General features: G+C 47.7%; 1 protein-coding gene across 1 annotated transcript in view; it reads left to right on the plus strand.

Annotated features, from left to right (window-relative positions):
- The first annotated feature begins 10,988 nt into the window (after nt 1-10,988).
- MKLN1 (muskelin 1) overlaps nt 10,989-16,658 on the plus strand; it is a 93,638-nt gene continuing 87,968 nt past the window's right edge. The window contains exon 1 of the mRNA XM_083860597.1: nt 10,989-11,100. Coding sequence (XP_083716723.1) covers nt 11,006-11,100 — 95 coding nt within the window. The 5' untranslated portion in view covers nt 10,989-11,005. The remainder of the gene's footprint in view (nt 11,101-16,658) is intronic.

The raw sequence follows: 16,658 nt of genomic DNA on the forward strand, positions 1-16,658 counted from the left end.
GGGGTGGGGTCATTAACAGAAACACAAAAACTTTGGGAGGAATCAAGATTCCGTGTGGCCATCCAAGAGGACCTTTAGATTGTAATGTTCACCCTGTGTGACAATGTTCAGATCCAAGCCAAGAGAAATTAATTTTAAAAAAAAGGGTTTTGTTAGATACATTAAACTTCACTGATGAGTTGATGTATTGCCTTAAGGTGTTCCTACATCCACTCATTTTACAAAATGATAAGAAATCTCTCCATTCCTGTGTTTTCAATAGCATTCTCTGCATGCTACTCCTTAACTTTTGTTATCCCATCATCCTTTTGATGGATGGAGACTGATGTCACTCCCTGCCTTCCCCCTTGCTGTGTTCAAGACCGAAGTCAGAATTGCCAGGTAAAAATTTCCAAAATTGCTCTTCTTTCCATTTCCTTTTCCAAGTCCCCAGCTATCTGCCTGGTTTTCCACCACTTCTAAAAGGTCAGTCTCTCAGCAGTCTGGAGTACACATTGTCCTTGCTTACCACACACAGGCATGTTCTTGGAATTACCTTCTTTTTAACCACTCACTGCTTCTGCATTCAGCCACACACTCTGGATGCCCACACAGCCATGACTGCTGCTCGCTGGCAGCAGAGGAAGCCAAGGTCCAAGCAGGCAGCAGCAGTGGGAGGCTTGGATGACTCTTGGCATGAAGTACTTCAGCATCCACTGTGGGCAGGTTTGGCACCTCCATTCTGCCCAGTGCTCTGATCTTCATCATTTCATGGGATGGGGCAGCACTGAAGGACACATGTAGGAGCTGGGGAGGAGCTCAGTAGGGCTGTTGTTGTGAGAGGAAAGCCTTGCACAGGGCTCAGAGCATGCCTGGGAATGTGGTTTTTGTGGCCATCCCCTCCAGCATGCCCAGGCAATGTGACAGAGCAGGGACACATCTGCCAGCCCTTGTCCTCCAGTGGCAGACCTGTGTCTCTGATACTTCTTGAGCCTCAACACTCCCTAATTGCTCTGTAGGATCAACCTCCATCTCAGAATTGTGCTGTTGCTCATCCCCCCACCTTCCCTTTTCTTAAGAAAACCTGCTTGCTTTGCCCTTTTCCATTTCCAGACCTGTTATTTTTACCCTCGGAGTTATGTATTCCCAGGGGAAGCCATATCTGCTGCTGCTGTCCTGCTGGAGGAGGCAGGGCTGTTCTGCCTGCCTTGGGCTCATTTTTAGGTCCCTGCAGCTCTCACAGGTGGTAGGTGCTCCCCAGACCTAGACATCCAGGACAAACAGAGCACTGGGAATCACAAGCAAATCTGTAGCTTTGGGGTATGTGTAGGGACATAGTCCGTGAGATTACAACACACCCTTGAGTTTCCTTCAGTTTTGCATGGAGCCATATTTCTCATCCTTGACAAAGATGACTGGATTCAAGGCCAAGGGCAGAACTAAGGGTCCAGGGAAGATAAAGAGGGTGAACTGGAGGGGTCCCATGGGATCAGGGCCTCACCTTGCAGAAGGTCACAGCCAAGGCCCCATTGAGACAAATCCCAGGAACAAGGTGTCTACACAAAGGCTCTTACCCTGGGGCTTATGCAGAGCAAACTCTTTTACCCCCCGCAGTGACCAAGGAGCTTGAATTTCCACACCTAAGCCTGGGCAAACAGGAATACACCAGCAGGTAATGTGGGATGACCTGTGCAGGAAGAGAAGTCCCTTGCTAAGCGCCAAGAAGAGAAAGCTGCCTTTTGGTGTCCCTCTTGTTGCACCAGAACCAGGAGAAACTGGGATCTGCCTGGCTTGCAGTATGCAGCACCACTTCAGGACACAACTCAAATGTTGTTTTATGTCCTAGTCTAAAGCAGCAAGGGAAAACCTGAGCTGGATGGGGTTAGGATGGAGCTTGTTTTATTCCAGCACATGTTGGGCTGATACTCTCTGGACTGTGCTTTTCCAGGTGCTCATGTTGAAGGATGTGGTGGTTTGGGTCATACTCCTGTCTTTCTTCTCTGACTTTGTGTTGTGTATCCTCCTCTTCTGGCATCCTCCTTCTCAGCAATTTGGGGAGGCCCCTGAGCCCCACAGTCAATCCATTGATGTAGGGGCAGTTGAGAAAGTGGCAGGGATGGCACTCCCACATCCCACAAACCTCTGAGCTCCGCCTTCCAAGCCCACACAGATGACTGCCTGCAAGCAGAGTCCATCCCAAGCCTCCAGCAGTCACAGCACCGTTGCCTCCCTCCTTTTCCCAGGAAGCAAATTGCAAACCCATGTAACCACAGGGACCAGCAGAGCACAGAGTGCTCAGGCATCAGTCCACGCCTGTCTGTGGCTCCTGGGAAGTTGCTTCTGATGAAGCAGGAGAAGCTGTGCCTGGGAAGAAACAAGCCTCCCACTGGGTATGTGGCTCTCCTCTCTTCCCGAAAAAATGGAAGCATTGTCCTGCAATGGACTGAGAAGATCTGGATCTGTAGATAAAAACAGCCCTGGACCATGTGTCATGCCAGCCCCTCCCAAAAAGCCTTTTGGCTGGGGTAGGGTTGGGCTCTGGACAGAACAGATGAGTCTGTTTGAGTGGGCTTGCTGCTGGGGCAACAGTAAAATGCAGCTTGAGATCCCTGAATGACTTGCACTGAGTGAAAATGCTTATTCCTCCATAGAATATTATTTCTCTCTTAAGTGGAAGAAAAACTCATCTCTCGTCATGAGAGCAGTGTGTTCGCCCTTTTTTTCACTTGTGCCTGAGTGCTCAAGAGGTTCTTAACTGGAGCATCTATGGCCATGGAGGGTCACCTTGGTGAACAGGCATATCCTTCCCCAAGCCCTTCCCTTCCCAGAACTGCTGCCAGTATTTCCACCTACAAAACCAGGCACAGACACAACAGGAAGCAATACTCTGGAATAAAATAGCTTTTCAGAGACTTTGGAGACTGGGCACAACCTCTCCCCAGGAAGTGCTGGGTTGGGTTGGTGGGTTTGGTGTGTGGATGTTTCATGTTTGTGGCCATATAATTGCATTTTGTCAGGCCTGGGAAGTGAAAGGATGTTTCCTTTTCCAGAAGTCGGGCATTACTGCTCCTTATGGATCTCTGTGTGGAAGATCAGAGAACACATGTGGTGGAGAGGATCAGTTCCAGGTTATCTGTGGTTTTTCCTCTCCCTATTCCTGGCTGTGGAGATCCTGAGTGAAATGTCTGTATGCAGAGAAGGATGTCAGAAGAAGGATGCAGAGAAGTTGTCAGAAGCTGCTGAGATGGTCTTCAGCTGGCTAAGCAGCTCGAGGGAAAAGGGATGGGAGCTGGAATCATCTCCATGTGGCCTGTGGCTGGATACTCCACAGGAAACAGGGAGAGCCCAACAGCCTCACTGGAAAAGTCATCTTCTGCATAGATCAAAGCATGAGACTGTCCTCAAGAGGAGAAAATAACTAAAGAGAGTGAGAAGCCTTGGGCTGTTTAGAAAAGAGGCAGGGGGAGAATGTGCCTCTCTAGATTGGCCTGGCAAGAGTCAGGCTTGCAGAGGTGGGACAGAACATCCTAGGAGGGCATTGGGGGAGCACTGGATTTTATGATTTTCATATGAAATCCGAACAGGTTAAAAACCTTTGTCTGCAAATTCAGAGCATAATTAGCAGTGAGTCATGGAAAGTGTTGTTCCAGCTACTGTAAAAAACAAGTTGGCGCTGAAGGGTCTGCTGGTCATTTGAATGCACCAAGAGCTTCAGCCCAAGATTCCTCCTTCCTTAATTGCACCACTCTCAGCCACTCGCTCTAAATTAAGCAGACAGGAGCACAAGAGAACTAATGCACTGCTCTGAAAGGCAAACTATTAACCAAAGTGTCTCTCAGATGTTTAACTTCAAGGAGGTGCGATTGAAATCTCATAAATTATGATCAGCGGACATGAGGAGGGCTTGAAGTTCATCCGTAACGTAATTTGCAGAGTAATAAAAATTAAAGATGTGAAATCTCTGCTGGGCTGAGTCTGCTTCAGTCCCCAGGGTGAGTTAGATGGGTCCCTGCACCATGATTCCCACTGTGTTGCCTGTGTGCAATAAGTGCAGTGCAAGAAAAGTTTCTCTGATGGACTTTTGTTACTCAGAGAATGTTGCAGTTGAATATTTACACCACACTTCCAAATGTAAGGATTTTTTTGTGCAGTCTCAGGCATATTTCCTGCTTTTGGCTTCATTAGCAGTCTTCTCTTTCCAAAATTCACCCAGTTTTTCCGACAGTTCTTCTGGACCACAAACAGCTCTTTGTTGTCCCCTCCATCCTCTTCTTTTAAACACTTTGCCCAAGTTCCCTGCCCTCAGCAAACCAGTCAACAGGAACAATGGACTTAGGGGAGACCGTTCCCGTCTGAAAAACAAGATTGAGTCCTTCACTTTCCCACTGTGCTGCTGACAGAACACTACTTAGCACTCCTACCCCATGACACATTACCCAAACATCAGTTAATTATCCTGCCTGACTCCTTAGAAAGCAGGCAATTAAGTACTTAGCTTCGTTCTCCTGGTGAAGAAAACCAGGCACAAGAAGAGGTTAATAGGGGAAAGACCAATGCTGTCCTGTAGGGTAGAGAACATCCCTGTGCCTGTATCAGAGAAGGGTTTGGGTTGGAAAAGACCTTGAAGATCATCTCATTCCAGCTCCCCTGCCATGTGCAGGGTCACCTTCCACTGGGCTGCTCCAAGCCTCTTCTTGAACACTTCCAGGGATAGGCAGCCACAGCTTCTCTGAGCAACTTGTGCCAGGGCCTCACCACCCTCATAAGGAAAAATTAATTCCTAATATCTCATCTAACCCTACCCTCTGGCAGTGGGAAGCCATTCCCTCTTGTCCTGTCACCTCATGCTTTTGTCTCAAGTCCCTCTCCAGCTCTCCTGGAGCCCCTTTAGGCACTGGAATGAGCTCTGATGTCTCCCCAGAACTCTGTCTTCTCCAGGTGAACACTGCCAGCTCTCCCAGTCTGTGTCCAGAGCAGAGTTGTTCCAGCCCTTGGAGCATCTTTATGGCCTCATCTGGACTTGCTCCAACAGCTCCATGTTCTTCTTATGTTGAGAGTTCCAGAGATGAACACAGTATCTTAGGTGGGGTGTGACCTTCCAGTCAATTCCAATTGAATTCCTCCAGTTTAGAGGAGGAATGCAAAGCATGGGGCTTGTCTTACCCATCTCAGCCATCTGCAATAAAGCTGAGCCCTTCTAGAATGTGCCTAGGCAGACCAGCACCTCAGGAGAGTGATTCAGCTTCATGCAAGACGTGTCTGACTATGGTGGGCTGAATCATCCTTCTGGAAGAGCACCCAAGGAGTCCACCTTCTCTCTACTGCCCAGGGGAAGGTGGGGATGCCCTAAGCAGACAGAGTGACTTGTCTCCAAACCACAGACTGCAGTGTTGCCAGGATCAGTGCTCAAGAGTTCCTGGAACCTGGGAAATGTTTTGCTGCTGTCATTTGAGCCGACTTCAATGAGCATTGTGGAGCACCACAACAGAAAGAAGGCTGCAAGCTCGCTACTATCAATTTGATGACCAGTGCTCCATGAATTTGGGATATTTTTGGAGGGAGAAAATGCTGCAATACACTATTTCTAATGCAGAGAGAAAACGTTTAGCAAAAAGAGGAGGTTTTTATCAACAGGAGCCCAAGTCTAGTAACAAGAGCTCTAGCCATTGTGACTAAGTATGCCATAAAAATGTGTAATTAGGCACTATAGCAACTATTGAATTCCAAGGCACATTTTGCATCTGAAACACAGGACAGAGCTCTCTTTGGGTGATTCAGAGGAATCATCACAACACCCCAGCGCTCTGCAGTGTACAATGAGCTGGGAGTGCTTGCCGTGCAGGAGCATCCCTGTGGGAGCAGTCCTGCCTGGGATGAGCACACCTGCCTTGGGGGGGAAGAGATGAGTAAATATTTTTAGCCTGAGGCACAGCTGGGAGTGTCTCGTCTGCTTCCTACGAGCGCTGAGTTGTGGAGCGTGGCTGAGCATGGCGGCGCGTCACACCGGTGGGCACAGGGAGAGTGGTATGGGGGTGACGTTGGAAAACTGCATTTTTCAAAAAAGAAGGACACAGTATTGTTAGAGCAAAGTCCAGAGGAGGGCCACAAAGTTGGCAAGTGGACTGGAACATCTCCCTTACAAAGACAGGCTGAGGAAGTTGGGGCTGCTCAGCCTGAAGAACAGAAGGTTGCGTAGAGATCTCATAGAAACCTTTCAGTATCCAAACAGGGCCTACAGGGGAGTTGGAGAGGGATTCTGACTCAGGAACTGTAGGGATAGGACAAGGAGTAATGCGTACAGAGTAAAACAGGGGAAATTTAGGCTAGATATTAGGAAAAAATTCTATATTGTGAGGGTGGTGAGGCGTTGGAACACCAGTGGGAGGATGTGGATGACCCAACCTTGGCAGTGTCCAAGGCCAAGCTGGATAAGGCCTTGAACAATGTGATCTAGTGGAAGGTATCCCTGTTCATAGCAGGTGAGGTTGGGACTAGATGATCTTTAAGGGCCCTTCCAACCCAAACCATTCCATGATTTTACCAAAGGATGGAGCCTATGAGTGTGACATGTGCCACCATTCCCATCTTACTGTCTTCTCCTGCTCTCGGGTGCCCTGTGTCAGTTCAGACAGGGCTGAGCATGCAAGGGTACCAAGATCTTCTTTCCCCAGTATGGCTCAGGGCCACTTGCATCCCTTAAAAGGCATCTTCTGACTCAGTACACTCTCCTCCATTGTCTGGGGCATGTTGTTTTGCAGCTGGAGACTGGTGAATGAAGCTGAGTTACTGACCTTGACTCGAAAAAAAATGCACACTTGTGCTTTGCAAAACAAGCCTTTTAAAGCTGGCTTTTATGCAGAGAATTATGTCAATGTGCGCGTGGAGGCGCTGGCATTTTGGGCCCCTTTCAATCTTCTGGATTGTCAGTGAGGTCTTTCACTGATTCAAGCCTTCAGCCAAAGGACGGATGCTGCAAGAGGCAGTGAAGAGGACTCAAGCAGGTATTGGAGTGTTTAGCCCAGAAGCAGATGCTTGGATCAGGTCCTAGATCAGAAGAGGTATTTTATTACGCTGAAGGAGGTATTGTTTTACTGCATTGTAAGGAGGCACAGATGATCCCTCTTTCTAAGGGGAGAAATAAAACATCATCTGGTTTTGAGGCTTGTTCTCACCCCTTTTCGGTGTGGATGGGCCTGGCAGCCCCATAGAAAAAGGTCTCAATGAGCTTTGCCACTTTTTTCCATCATGTCATCAAAATGAGAGATGAAGATGAGTGAGGCCAGTTTGAGGAGTTTTTGGAATTCCCTCTGGTCCTGCTCCAGCCTTGCCCACAGGTTAGAAACATTTTTCTTTGAAGGTGCTATGGGAAGCAGCAGGCATTTGGCTCGGGAGGAAACTCTTAGCCTGGGTCTGCTGCAAGCAGGAGATTTTATTCCCTTTGCACCATGTCTGAGTTAAACGAGGCCCTGGCCTTGCAGGAGGAGCTCGGTTAGGTGAGCACCGCCAAAATCTGGTAGGACAATACCCTGCTGGGCCAGCGCTCCGCTTCCGCTCCCTAAACAATGGGAGTTTACACAACTGCAGCCCACTTGAGGTTTCTGCCTTTGCTTCATGGCTGAGCAACGAGACCCCAAATGTTACAGCTCTGCCTAATGTCCTTGGCTCTGTCCTGCTTTGGAAGGAAACTTGCAGCGGCCTGTGCTGCCAATGCTATTTCCTCTCTCGCTCGTCTTTAAAGGTCTCTTTTTCCAACAGCTGATCGGCTCCGCAGCTCCGGGGAGGACGTGAGATCCGGCTGGCCCACGAGCTGGCTGGTATGGCTGCGTGCCATGTTGTTGTTTGTATTGCTTTCATTTTTCTGGCGTTACTTGGCTCTTCCACGCAACTTGTTTTCATCCTGAACTATGTGCTCATTACATATCCAAACGCCCACGCGAGGTTTTGCATGAGGAAACTCGAAACACACGCGCAGTAGAGGAGTGATTTTCTGACGAGGGGGGATGAGTTATTTGTCTTGAGGCTGACACCAACAATTGTCGAACCCCCAAGTTTCCTGCAGTTGGGGTTCCAGCTCACTGATGACAAGCACATGAACGCTGTGTGCGCATCCTCCTGGCAAAGAGACGTGGGGAACATCTCTTGTGGTCACCTTGGCCTTTCCCAGCAACTCCAGCTACTGTCCAAGGCACACATCCAGGGACCTCCGAGCTCTCTGGCAGGCTGGTCCCTGAACGCCGAAGGGACCTTCTGCTGCTAGGAAAGCTCTCACTTCCCCTCTGTGGCCCCATCCTCAGAGAGGAGGCAGCCACAGGCAGCACGGATCCACCCAGCCAGCTCTGGGCCAGGAGGCACCAAAACGTGCTAGAGGGTTTCAGTGAGGTCCCAAGCAGGAAAACTCTGCACGGGGTTTGCTTCATAAGGACAAGGAAGCTTGTGAAGGGCCTGGAGCACAAGTCTGATGAGGAGCAGCTGCAGGGTCTCAGCCTGGAGAAAAGGAGGATCAGTCTCCTTCTCACTCTCTACAACTCCCTGACAGGAGGGTGCAGCCACATGAGGGTCAGTGTCTGCTCCCAGCAATAGGATGAGAGGAAACGGCCTCAATTTGTCCCAGGGGAGCTTTAGATTGGACATTACAGAAAATTTCTTCACTGAAAGTGTTGTCAAGCACTGAAACTGGCTGCTCTGGGTAGTGGTGGAATCACCAGTCCTCTAAGTATTCAAAAATCATGTAGATCTGGCACTTGGGGACATAGTTTAATGGTGAGTTTGGCACTGCTGGGTTAATGGTTGGACTTGATAATTTTACAGGTCTTTTCCAACCTTAATGATTCCATGATTCTATATGTAAGTGCCCTCTTTGCTGTACTTCCCTGGAGCAATGGGTCTCAGTCACTGCTGGAGGCAGGATGAGGCATGTTGGTGCCACTGGGCTCCCCACATTGCTCAGATCCAGGGTTACATTGGCAGAGCAAGCACAGCACAGGCCTGGACCAGCACAGTGGGGTTCAGACACTCTTGTTTGTTGAGTTTTCTCCCCCTCTCCTATGGCCCTGTCACCAGCTGGGCTCCAGCAGCTGCCCTGGTTGGGATACAGAGAGCTCATCTGGAGGCTGCAGGCTGTCCAAATCCACAGCACAACAGTGCCCTGCACATCATGCTCCTCCCCACGGTGCTCTGTCCACTCAGAGTGTGGAAAAATCCCTTTTCCAGCAGCCACTAGTAACTGCACAGGACTGGGCAGGCTGTGCTGAAGGGACCAGAGGGCTCGGTTTGCAGCTTTGGATTGCTCTGCTTCCTCACAGCCTTCCCTGCTGCCTGTGCTGCAGATGAATAAAGATTTTCCAGGGCTGTCAGTACTGCGTATTTCACCAGCATTCCCTTCACTTCAAGTCCAAAATGTGCTAAAAATACACTGGCTTGGCATCCAGGTCCTGATTCAAGTGGTAACAGGATATTGGGCAAAGAAATCCTGAGGTGGTTTCACTGTGCAGCAGCGAGCTGCTGGCTCTTCCTCCTTCTGGCTGCTGCAGGGCTGTTACCCCCTCTCTAAATCCCCTAAATTTCATATTCAGAGGTCACAGGTGTCACACAGCATTGCTCCCCTTGGGCTGGTTGTTAGTGACACTGAGGTGGCATCTCTTCCTCTGGAGTTGGGAGTATATTTATCAGCAAAGTATTTGGTTTATTACTCCTGTGGTAATTTTGGGAGGGGATGCCTGCAGGCTGGAGCTGGGAGAAGTGAAAGTCTGAAATGCCACGGGAAGGGCACAAACTTCAAAGGGCCTCGTTAGCGAAGCAGCAGAAGGAGACGTGGATGTTTGTGCCTCATCCATGGATTTTGTTGTGCTGTTGCTGAGCCGTGTGGCTTTGATACCACAAACACAGCAAACCCCCTCTGGGAAGGGTCTTGAGATGAAGTGCTTTCTGCTCCCCCTCACTTTTGAAACACCCAGTTGATGTTCAGCCTTCAAGGCTGCTGAGAGAGTTTTTCATCCGCAGGCAGATTTTGCTGCCACATTCTCACTCACTTTCCTAAAATAAAGGGAAAAAAAAAAAAATAATAATAAAAAAAATAGAATCCTTGTGCTAATTTAATCTAGCCAGGCATCCTGCTGTCCTGCCTCATAATATCTCTCCAATCTGTCATTTCCAACAGACAGTGGTTTATTGGTTTGGCTTCTTTATTATTTTTTTTTCCTCCCTCTGGTCTTGAAATATCTCCCCTTTTTTGTCAATTAGCCCAGAGCTCCCCCAGGGGTGTCCCAAGTTTCCCCCTTGCTTTGGTGGGAGCTCTGGGTGAAAACATCTCCCTTCTCCAGGGAAAACCCTACAACAACTTCAGACAGAGAGAAGCTTGTCAAAGAATCCCCAGTTTACGTGCTGGTCCCGCCACTGCTGTGTTGACGGTCGGACTTGATGGTCTTAGAAGTCTTTTCCAACCTTAACAATTTTATAGTTGCAGGAGCCGGTGTAGGATCAAACCTCACTGAGTTTCTTTTGCTCCCTTTCCCAATCACTCATCCAGGTGGGGCAAGGGAAGGAGCATTTCCTATAGAAATTAACACTCCACGAGCCCCTCAGCCCCTCTGAGTCCCTCAGGATGCTCCACAGTGCGTTCTCCAAACTTCTTCAAGCTCACCTCAAACCCTTGAGGCATCCCTGGAGGCCCCCAAGGCATCCCCTCAGACCTACAGCCCCATGAGGGATCCTCTGAGACCCTCAGGACATCCCCTCAGACTCACAGCCCCTCTGTGCCCCTTAGGCCACCTCAGCTCCATGGGGGATCCTCTGAGCCCCTCAGGGCATCCCCTCAGCCCCTCTGAGCCCCACAGGGCAGCCCCTAAACCCCTCACAACACCTCAGCCCCAAGGGGCAACTCCTGAACCCCGATCCGCCCGAGCCCTTCCCCCCAAGCCCCCTCGGGCCGTCCCCACCCCCTCCGGCGCGGCCCCTTTAAGAGCGCGGCCCCTTTAAGAGCCGGGCCCCGCCCCCCGCGGTCGCTGCCGGGGCCGCTGCTGACAACAAGATGGCGGCGGCGGCGGGTCCGGCGGGCGCTGAGAGCCGCGTGTTGGGCTACAGCCTGCACCGCTGGAGCAGCTTCTCCTCCACCTACCTGCCCGAGTGAGTGCCGGGCTCGGCACCGCGCCCGCAACGCGCTCCGGGCTCGGCTCTGCGGGTGGCCGAGCGGCTGGGCCTGTGCGGGGCCTGCGCTGGGGCCTGCGCGGGGAGGCCGCGGCGGGGGGAGTGGGACCGGGGCTGTGTGTGAGCGGCGTTCTGTATGTAGGAGGGATCTGTGCAGAGGATTTTGGGGGCGCTGTGTGTGAGCAGGGTCTCTAGAGGAGAGTTTGGGGTGGCTGTGTGTTTACAGTAGGGTTTGAGGGCTGTATTTGGCGGAGGTTTGTACTGCGGGACTCTGCGGTCTCAGTGGGGCAGGAGGCTGGAGGTTCAGGGACAGGGCACCATCACTTGGGGTTATGTTGGTTATATTTGGCAAGTGGTTCATGGAGAGATTTGCAGAGAGTCTGGGCTTGCAGGTTTGGAGTGATGAGTTAAATGGGGAAGGCCTGGAGAGTGTCAGGTTTGCGGGGAGCTTTAGCACGAGGTACGGGTAAAGGAAAGTTGCGGCTAAAGAGGAGAAGCTGATCCCAGATTTGGGGGAAGAACAGGTACCGGTGTGGGAGAGGCTGGTCAGTTACTGGGTGAAACGAGGAGAAGGGTGAGTGCCCCTCCTGCCCTGCCCTGCCTCTGTCAGGTGCTGTGCGCTCTGTGTTTTTTGGCAGCCGGGCGTCCTCTCCTGCCCCTGACCTCTGGAATGCTGGGCTGTGTTACCTGCCGCGTGTGGTTTTAGGGGAAAGGGGTCACCTTTCCCTGCCTTTAGGAATTTGGGTTGGCGGGAGCTGTTAAGCCGTGGGTTTGCAGCTGATCCATCCTCTGTTGGCCATGTGGCATCCAGCTGCAGCCTCTGGAATTCCTCTGGTTGCCGACAGTAAAGTTTGGAGTGACCACGGCGTGGTTTGAGCGTGATGTTTTTGGTGCACTTTTTGGATAGGTCATCCCTGGTGCTGGAATTCGGGAGGGCTGCCGGGGTCACGGCACAACGAGGTCATTATGGGCTGTCGAGACTCATCCGATCATCGATTGTGCTGCATCTGCTGACCTTTGATTGATGTGTCCTGAATTCACCCACTGTCAACAAGTGACAGAGTTGCCTTTGTTGTTAATTATTAATATCCTCAATTTTCTCCATTTTCCAAAATGAAGCAAACCTCTACTTTTGAACTGAATTCCAAATTGTTTTTTGTATTTTCTGTGTTAGATGTGAAAAAGAACTGGTGTCTTTTCTAATTGTTAATCTTTGGTGGTAATTAAGCCATCTCTTTACCTCTCCTGTTAAAGCAGTTTGCCCTTAGGGTGCCTCTTTCAGGTCTCTGATGGCCTTGTCGTTATTTCTACTGGCATTTCTGGCTTGGAAAATCTTATTAAAGTGCTGCTCCCTGAGGAGAGGGGTGACAGTCCAATATTGATCTCAGTGATGAGATATAAACACAAAGTATTGTCTTTCTCCTCCATGTTCCTTTCCAGGGCTCCCATTAGTCCCTTTTGCTCCAGACTCGTGTTAGGAATTAATGTTCACGTGGCATCTGCAGCGCTGCCCAAAGTCCTTAATGCCCTCCCTGATACAAATTCCCATTCCTGTGGCTGGGCTGGTGTTTTACAAACCCCTGACCTTGCGTTTGGCTCTTTTTAAGATGTTGTTTAAAAGTGCTTGTCATCAGTGAAAACAATTTTATCTGCTTTTAAGCACTGTAGTCTCAGCAGTGAGTTGTTCTCTGGTGTGCTGACCTTGGTCTGAGGGATTCTCTGGAAATTTTGGGTTTTGCTTGCTAACTTTTTATTCCCGTGGTCTAGGAGAGAGCTGGAATACAGTCTGAGTTGGAAAGGAGAGGCTTTGACCTGTGATTTAACATCAGCCTCTCAAAAAGAGAAAGTTTTAATAAGAAATATATGGGAGGAAAGGTTTTTGGGGATGGACTGAAGGTGGAAATCTTGAAAATTTCTAGGACAGGACCATGACACCCTGTGGGATGAACATGCACACAGAGCTAAAGATTGTCTTAGTATTTAATATGCAGAACAAAATGATGCTTGTCTGGAAGAACTTGATCTTAGAGGATGTTTTCCAGCCTGTATGATTCTATGGCATTGGGAATTCTGGTTATACTGTAGTTTAAATAAGTTTGCTGGCATAGCTAGAAAGAAACCACTTTAAACTTGAAGGAGAAAAGGGGCTCTGCCCTCATGTATGTAGGAATGAATATACAACTTATTAAATATTATTAGTGGTTGTTGGGAGTTGTGGTATTGCAGGCAAAGTATTTGGGGAGGAGCAGCAGAGGAGTTAAGCATGATTTAAACACATGCCTTAAGTAGTTGTATGGTTTTAAATGTAAAACAAAGTTAAGGAATTTAAAACTTCCATCACTGCTGACCAGGAAAGAAATTAAATGTCTGGTGACATCTCACCTGATTTTGTGATGCTGAATTGACATTGCAACTTTTCAGAACACTGAAATCATCTGATAACCTCTCTTTTAATTAAAAAAAAAAAAACAAAAAAAAACAAAAAAAAAAACACCAAAAAAAAAAAAAACCAAAAAAAACCCCACAAAACCAAACAAACAAAACAAACAAAAAAAAAAAAAAAAAAAAAAAAAAAAACAAACAAAAAAAAACCCAAAAAAACCCCAAAAACAAACACAAAACCTAAACAAAGCAAAACAAAAAGTGTTTTTCAAAGGCCTTTCTGGTCATGCTCTAGTTGAGGATCAGTAGTCTGTTGAAAAACACTCATTTTCTTTCAGTGACAGAGAAGTTTCCTCTGCTGAATGTCAGCGTCTTTCCTCTTTTATTTGGTGGTGCTACTGGAGGATTAGTTAGTGCTGGATGCAGTTTTACCAGTGCTGCAGCTCCCTGCATGTTTGCGAGGACCTTTCTAGACATTAAGTGAGGATTGTCTTAATGAAAGGAAATAGTTCTCCTGTTTTTTCAGATCCCTGGAGTTGTTATCTATTGGTTTGTACCAGCAAGAAGACTGACTTGGATATTTATTTTATAAACTCTCTGGGTAGAAATTAAAGAACTGGTCTGGTTACAGTGGCTGGCTCAGTCTGTGCTGTGTAGGGGAGGTTGTGCCTTTGGGAAGAAAATTGATCCAAGAGGAAATTCAGCGTTGAAACATCTGGTGTTTCCAGAGATGCTCTGCCTGTGCAGAGGCATTGAGAGGCTTCAGCTTATCCAGAAAATGATCAGGAGATGCTGTGTCACATCCATTCCCTGCCTCTCCAAGGTTCCTCCCCAGGGAATGGAGCCTCGGGAGAAGCTGCTCCCTCATTCCTCCCGTGGGGCTGGCCTGGGAATGCCCCAGAACTCCCCTGGCTTCACTCAGTGACACAAACCAGTGCTGGAGTCTTTAGACATGCAGAGACAGGAGGGAGATGGACTTCATTCCTCTCCCTTCTCTGCTTTCCTGCAGGAAGGGATGAGCTCAAGCTCCATCACTTTGTTTCTTTCTGGACAAGGAGGGAATAAAGTTAGAGAAGGTAATGCAGGCCTTGCTCCAACTTGTTTTTTTATTATTATTATTTTTTTTATGTAGGGAATAGAAGCAGAAGCTCTTTCTCTACACTAAGAGAAGCACTTCATATCCTGACTTTTTTAGTGGCCTGTTTTTGTGCCTGCTCCAGTTTGAACTTCCTCCTGAGGTGAAGTGCTGTGCTCTGTGCAATGGCAGCCCTGTACCTTTTTTATTGCCAGGTTACTGTATCCTGGGGCTGTGGGCTCTAGTGGCCTCATCAGCCTCATGATGGCATTTTGTGTTGGGTAATGCACTCAGGTCCTTCTGTCACTGTTGTATGTGGCTGAAATCCCACTTCAGAGACTAACAAAAGCTTTTTGCTGTGTTCCTCTATTTGCATCCTCTAGTGAGGAACTTTCATCCTGTTTCTGTTGCTCAAATTTTCAGTCCTTCAAGTTTTCCTGCATGGGAATCTCTGTAGAGGAAGATCAGTATATTTCCTGTGTTTGACTTCAAGATTTTTAATTAGTATTTTGTTTATTTCTTGTGCTGAGGTTGTTATTAAGAATATAAATTAAGATTTGTCTCTTAGCTGATAATTAAATACCATTAACAACCTTTTAGTTGGTGTCACTTTTTCACTGCAACTCATTTGAATCTATTTCATAGTCTACTTCAGTTGTTCAGAGAATTCCAATCCTCTCCAGTTTGATGCCTTGAGTGGTGTCATATGCTGAAGGTTGAATAACTTATCCCTTTCCTAGGAAGTGTCCTGGAGCAAGGACACTTTTAACAAATCCAATTGATTTGTTAAAATATGCTCAAAATAATTTTATTCTTTTCATCGGTTTTCTGTATTTTCATCAAACTTGGCAAAGAAAACTTAGTGCAAGATACTTTGATAGTAAAATATGAGTGACTCGTAGGCTTTTAAAGTGAGAATGCAAATTTCATTTTTGCTTTCTACTTATAAGGATGTAACTGCAAGTTCCTGGCCAGACTAAAATGTACTGCTGTAGTGGTTTACTCTGAAGGAAGTTTACTCTTAAGTGTTTTCAAATCTTGCAGAACCTTAGCAAGGAGGTGAAGAGAACACACGTAGCAAACTTTTTGGGGTAAAGTCCATAAGAACTTTAAAAACAACAGACCTAAACAAACAAACAAAAAAAACCCAGGTGGAAAATAACCTGAATTTAAGCTCCTATGCTCGCTGAGATTATTGTTAACAGGAAAAAACATGTTTGTGGCCAGTGAAATGTGGTTCTCAGGTTCTCCTCCAACCACATGAAACTGATGACTCAGATCTGTACCTTAGAGGTTCAGAAATCTCCTTGTAGATGCATCCAGGTCTTGAAAAATCTCACGTTCAAGCTGAGGTCAGTCATGGTTGATGAAAAGTCATTATTTTTACTATCATGTTCCCTGAGCCCAAACTCTGTTCTCTTTACAAGGTGAGGATTCCTTCTGCTGAGATCTAAGCAGTTTAAAGGCATCTAAATCAGACCCAAATTGTGGAAGAGTTGTAGAACTGTGACGTTGGAGGTTTTTTTGCACTAATAAAACACATTAATGTATTTTTTTCACCTTAATTTGTCAGCATTTCGAGCTTTACTTCAGTATTTTGACACAGCCAATTCACTTTCCTTGTTGTAATGGCTTTAGATACGGGAAGGTGAGCAGGCACAGGGACTCTGTAACTGCTGATGACTTTCAATATTGATCAATACTTCAAACATTTATTAAAATGAGCAGGAGATGCAAACCCTGGCCAGCAGTGAGCTGACCCACTCTTCTCCTCTCAGCTGAGCCCTGTGTATAGAAATGCTCTCAGTTTTACTTTTCATCCTTTCCAGTGGCCAGTGGAAAATAGTTTTTCCCCCTCTCCTTGTTTGTGTGGACTTTCTGGATGTTTCTAGACAACCTCATGTTCTGACAGGCATTTTCCCTCTTGTTTACATCATTTCTGTAGTCTAGGATTTGTCTGTGAGTGCTGAAATTCAGTACCTACAGAGCAAAATACTTCTGTAGAGAAGAAAGTTGCCTACACATTGGAGGCATAACCATAAAATGCTTCTTTGGTGTCTGATAAAGTTAATTAGTGAGA

This window comes from Zosterops lateralis (assembly GCF_965231275.1).
Source record: "Zosterops lateralis genome assembly, chromosome: 4".
NCBI classification, from domain to species: Eukaryota; Metazoa; Chordata; class Aves; order Passeriformes; family Zosteropidae; genus Zosterops; species Zosterops lateralis.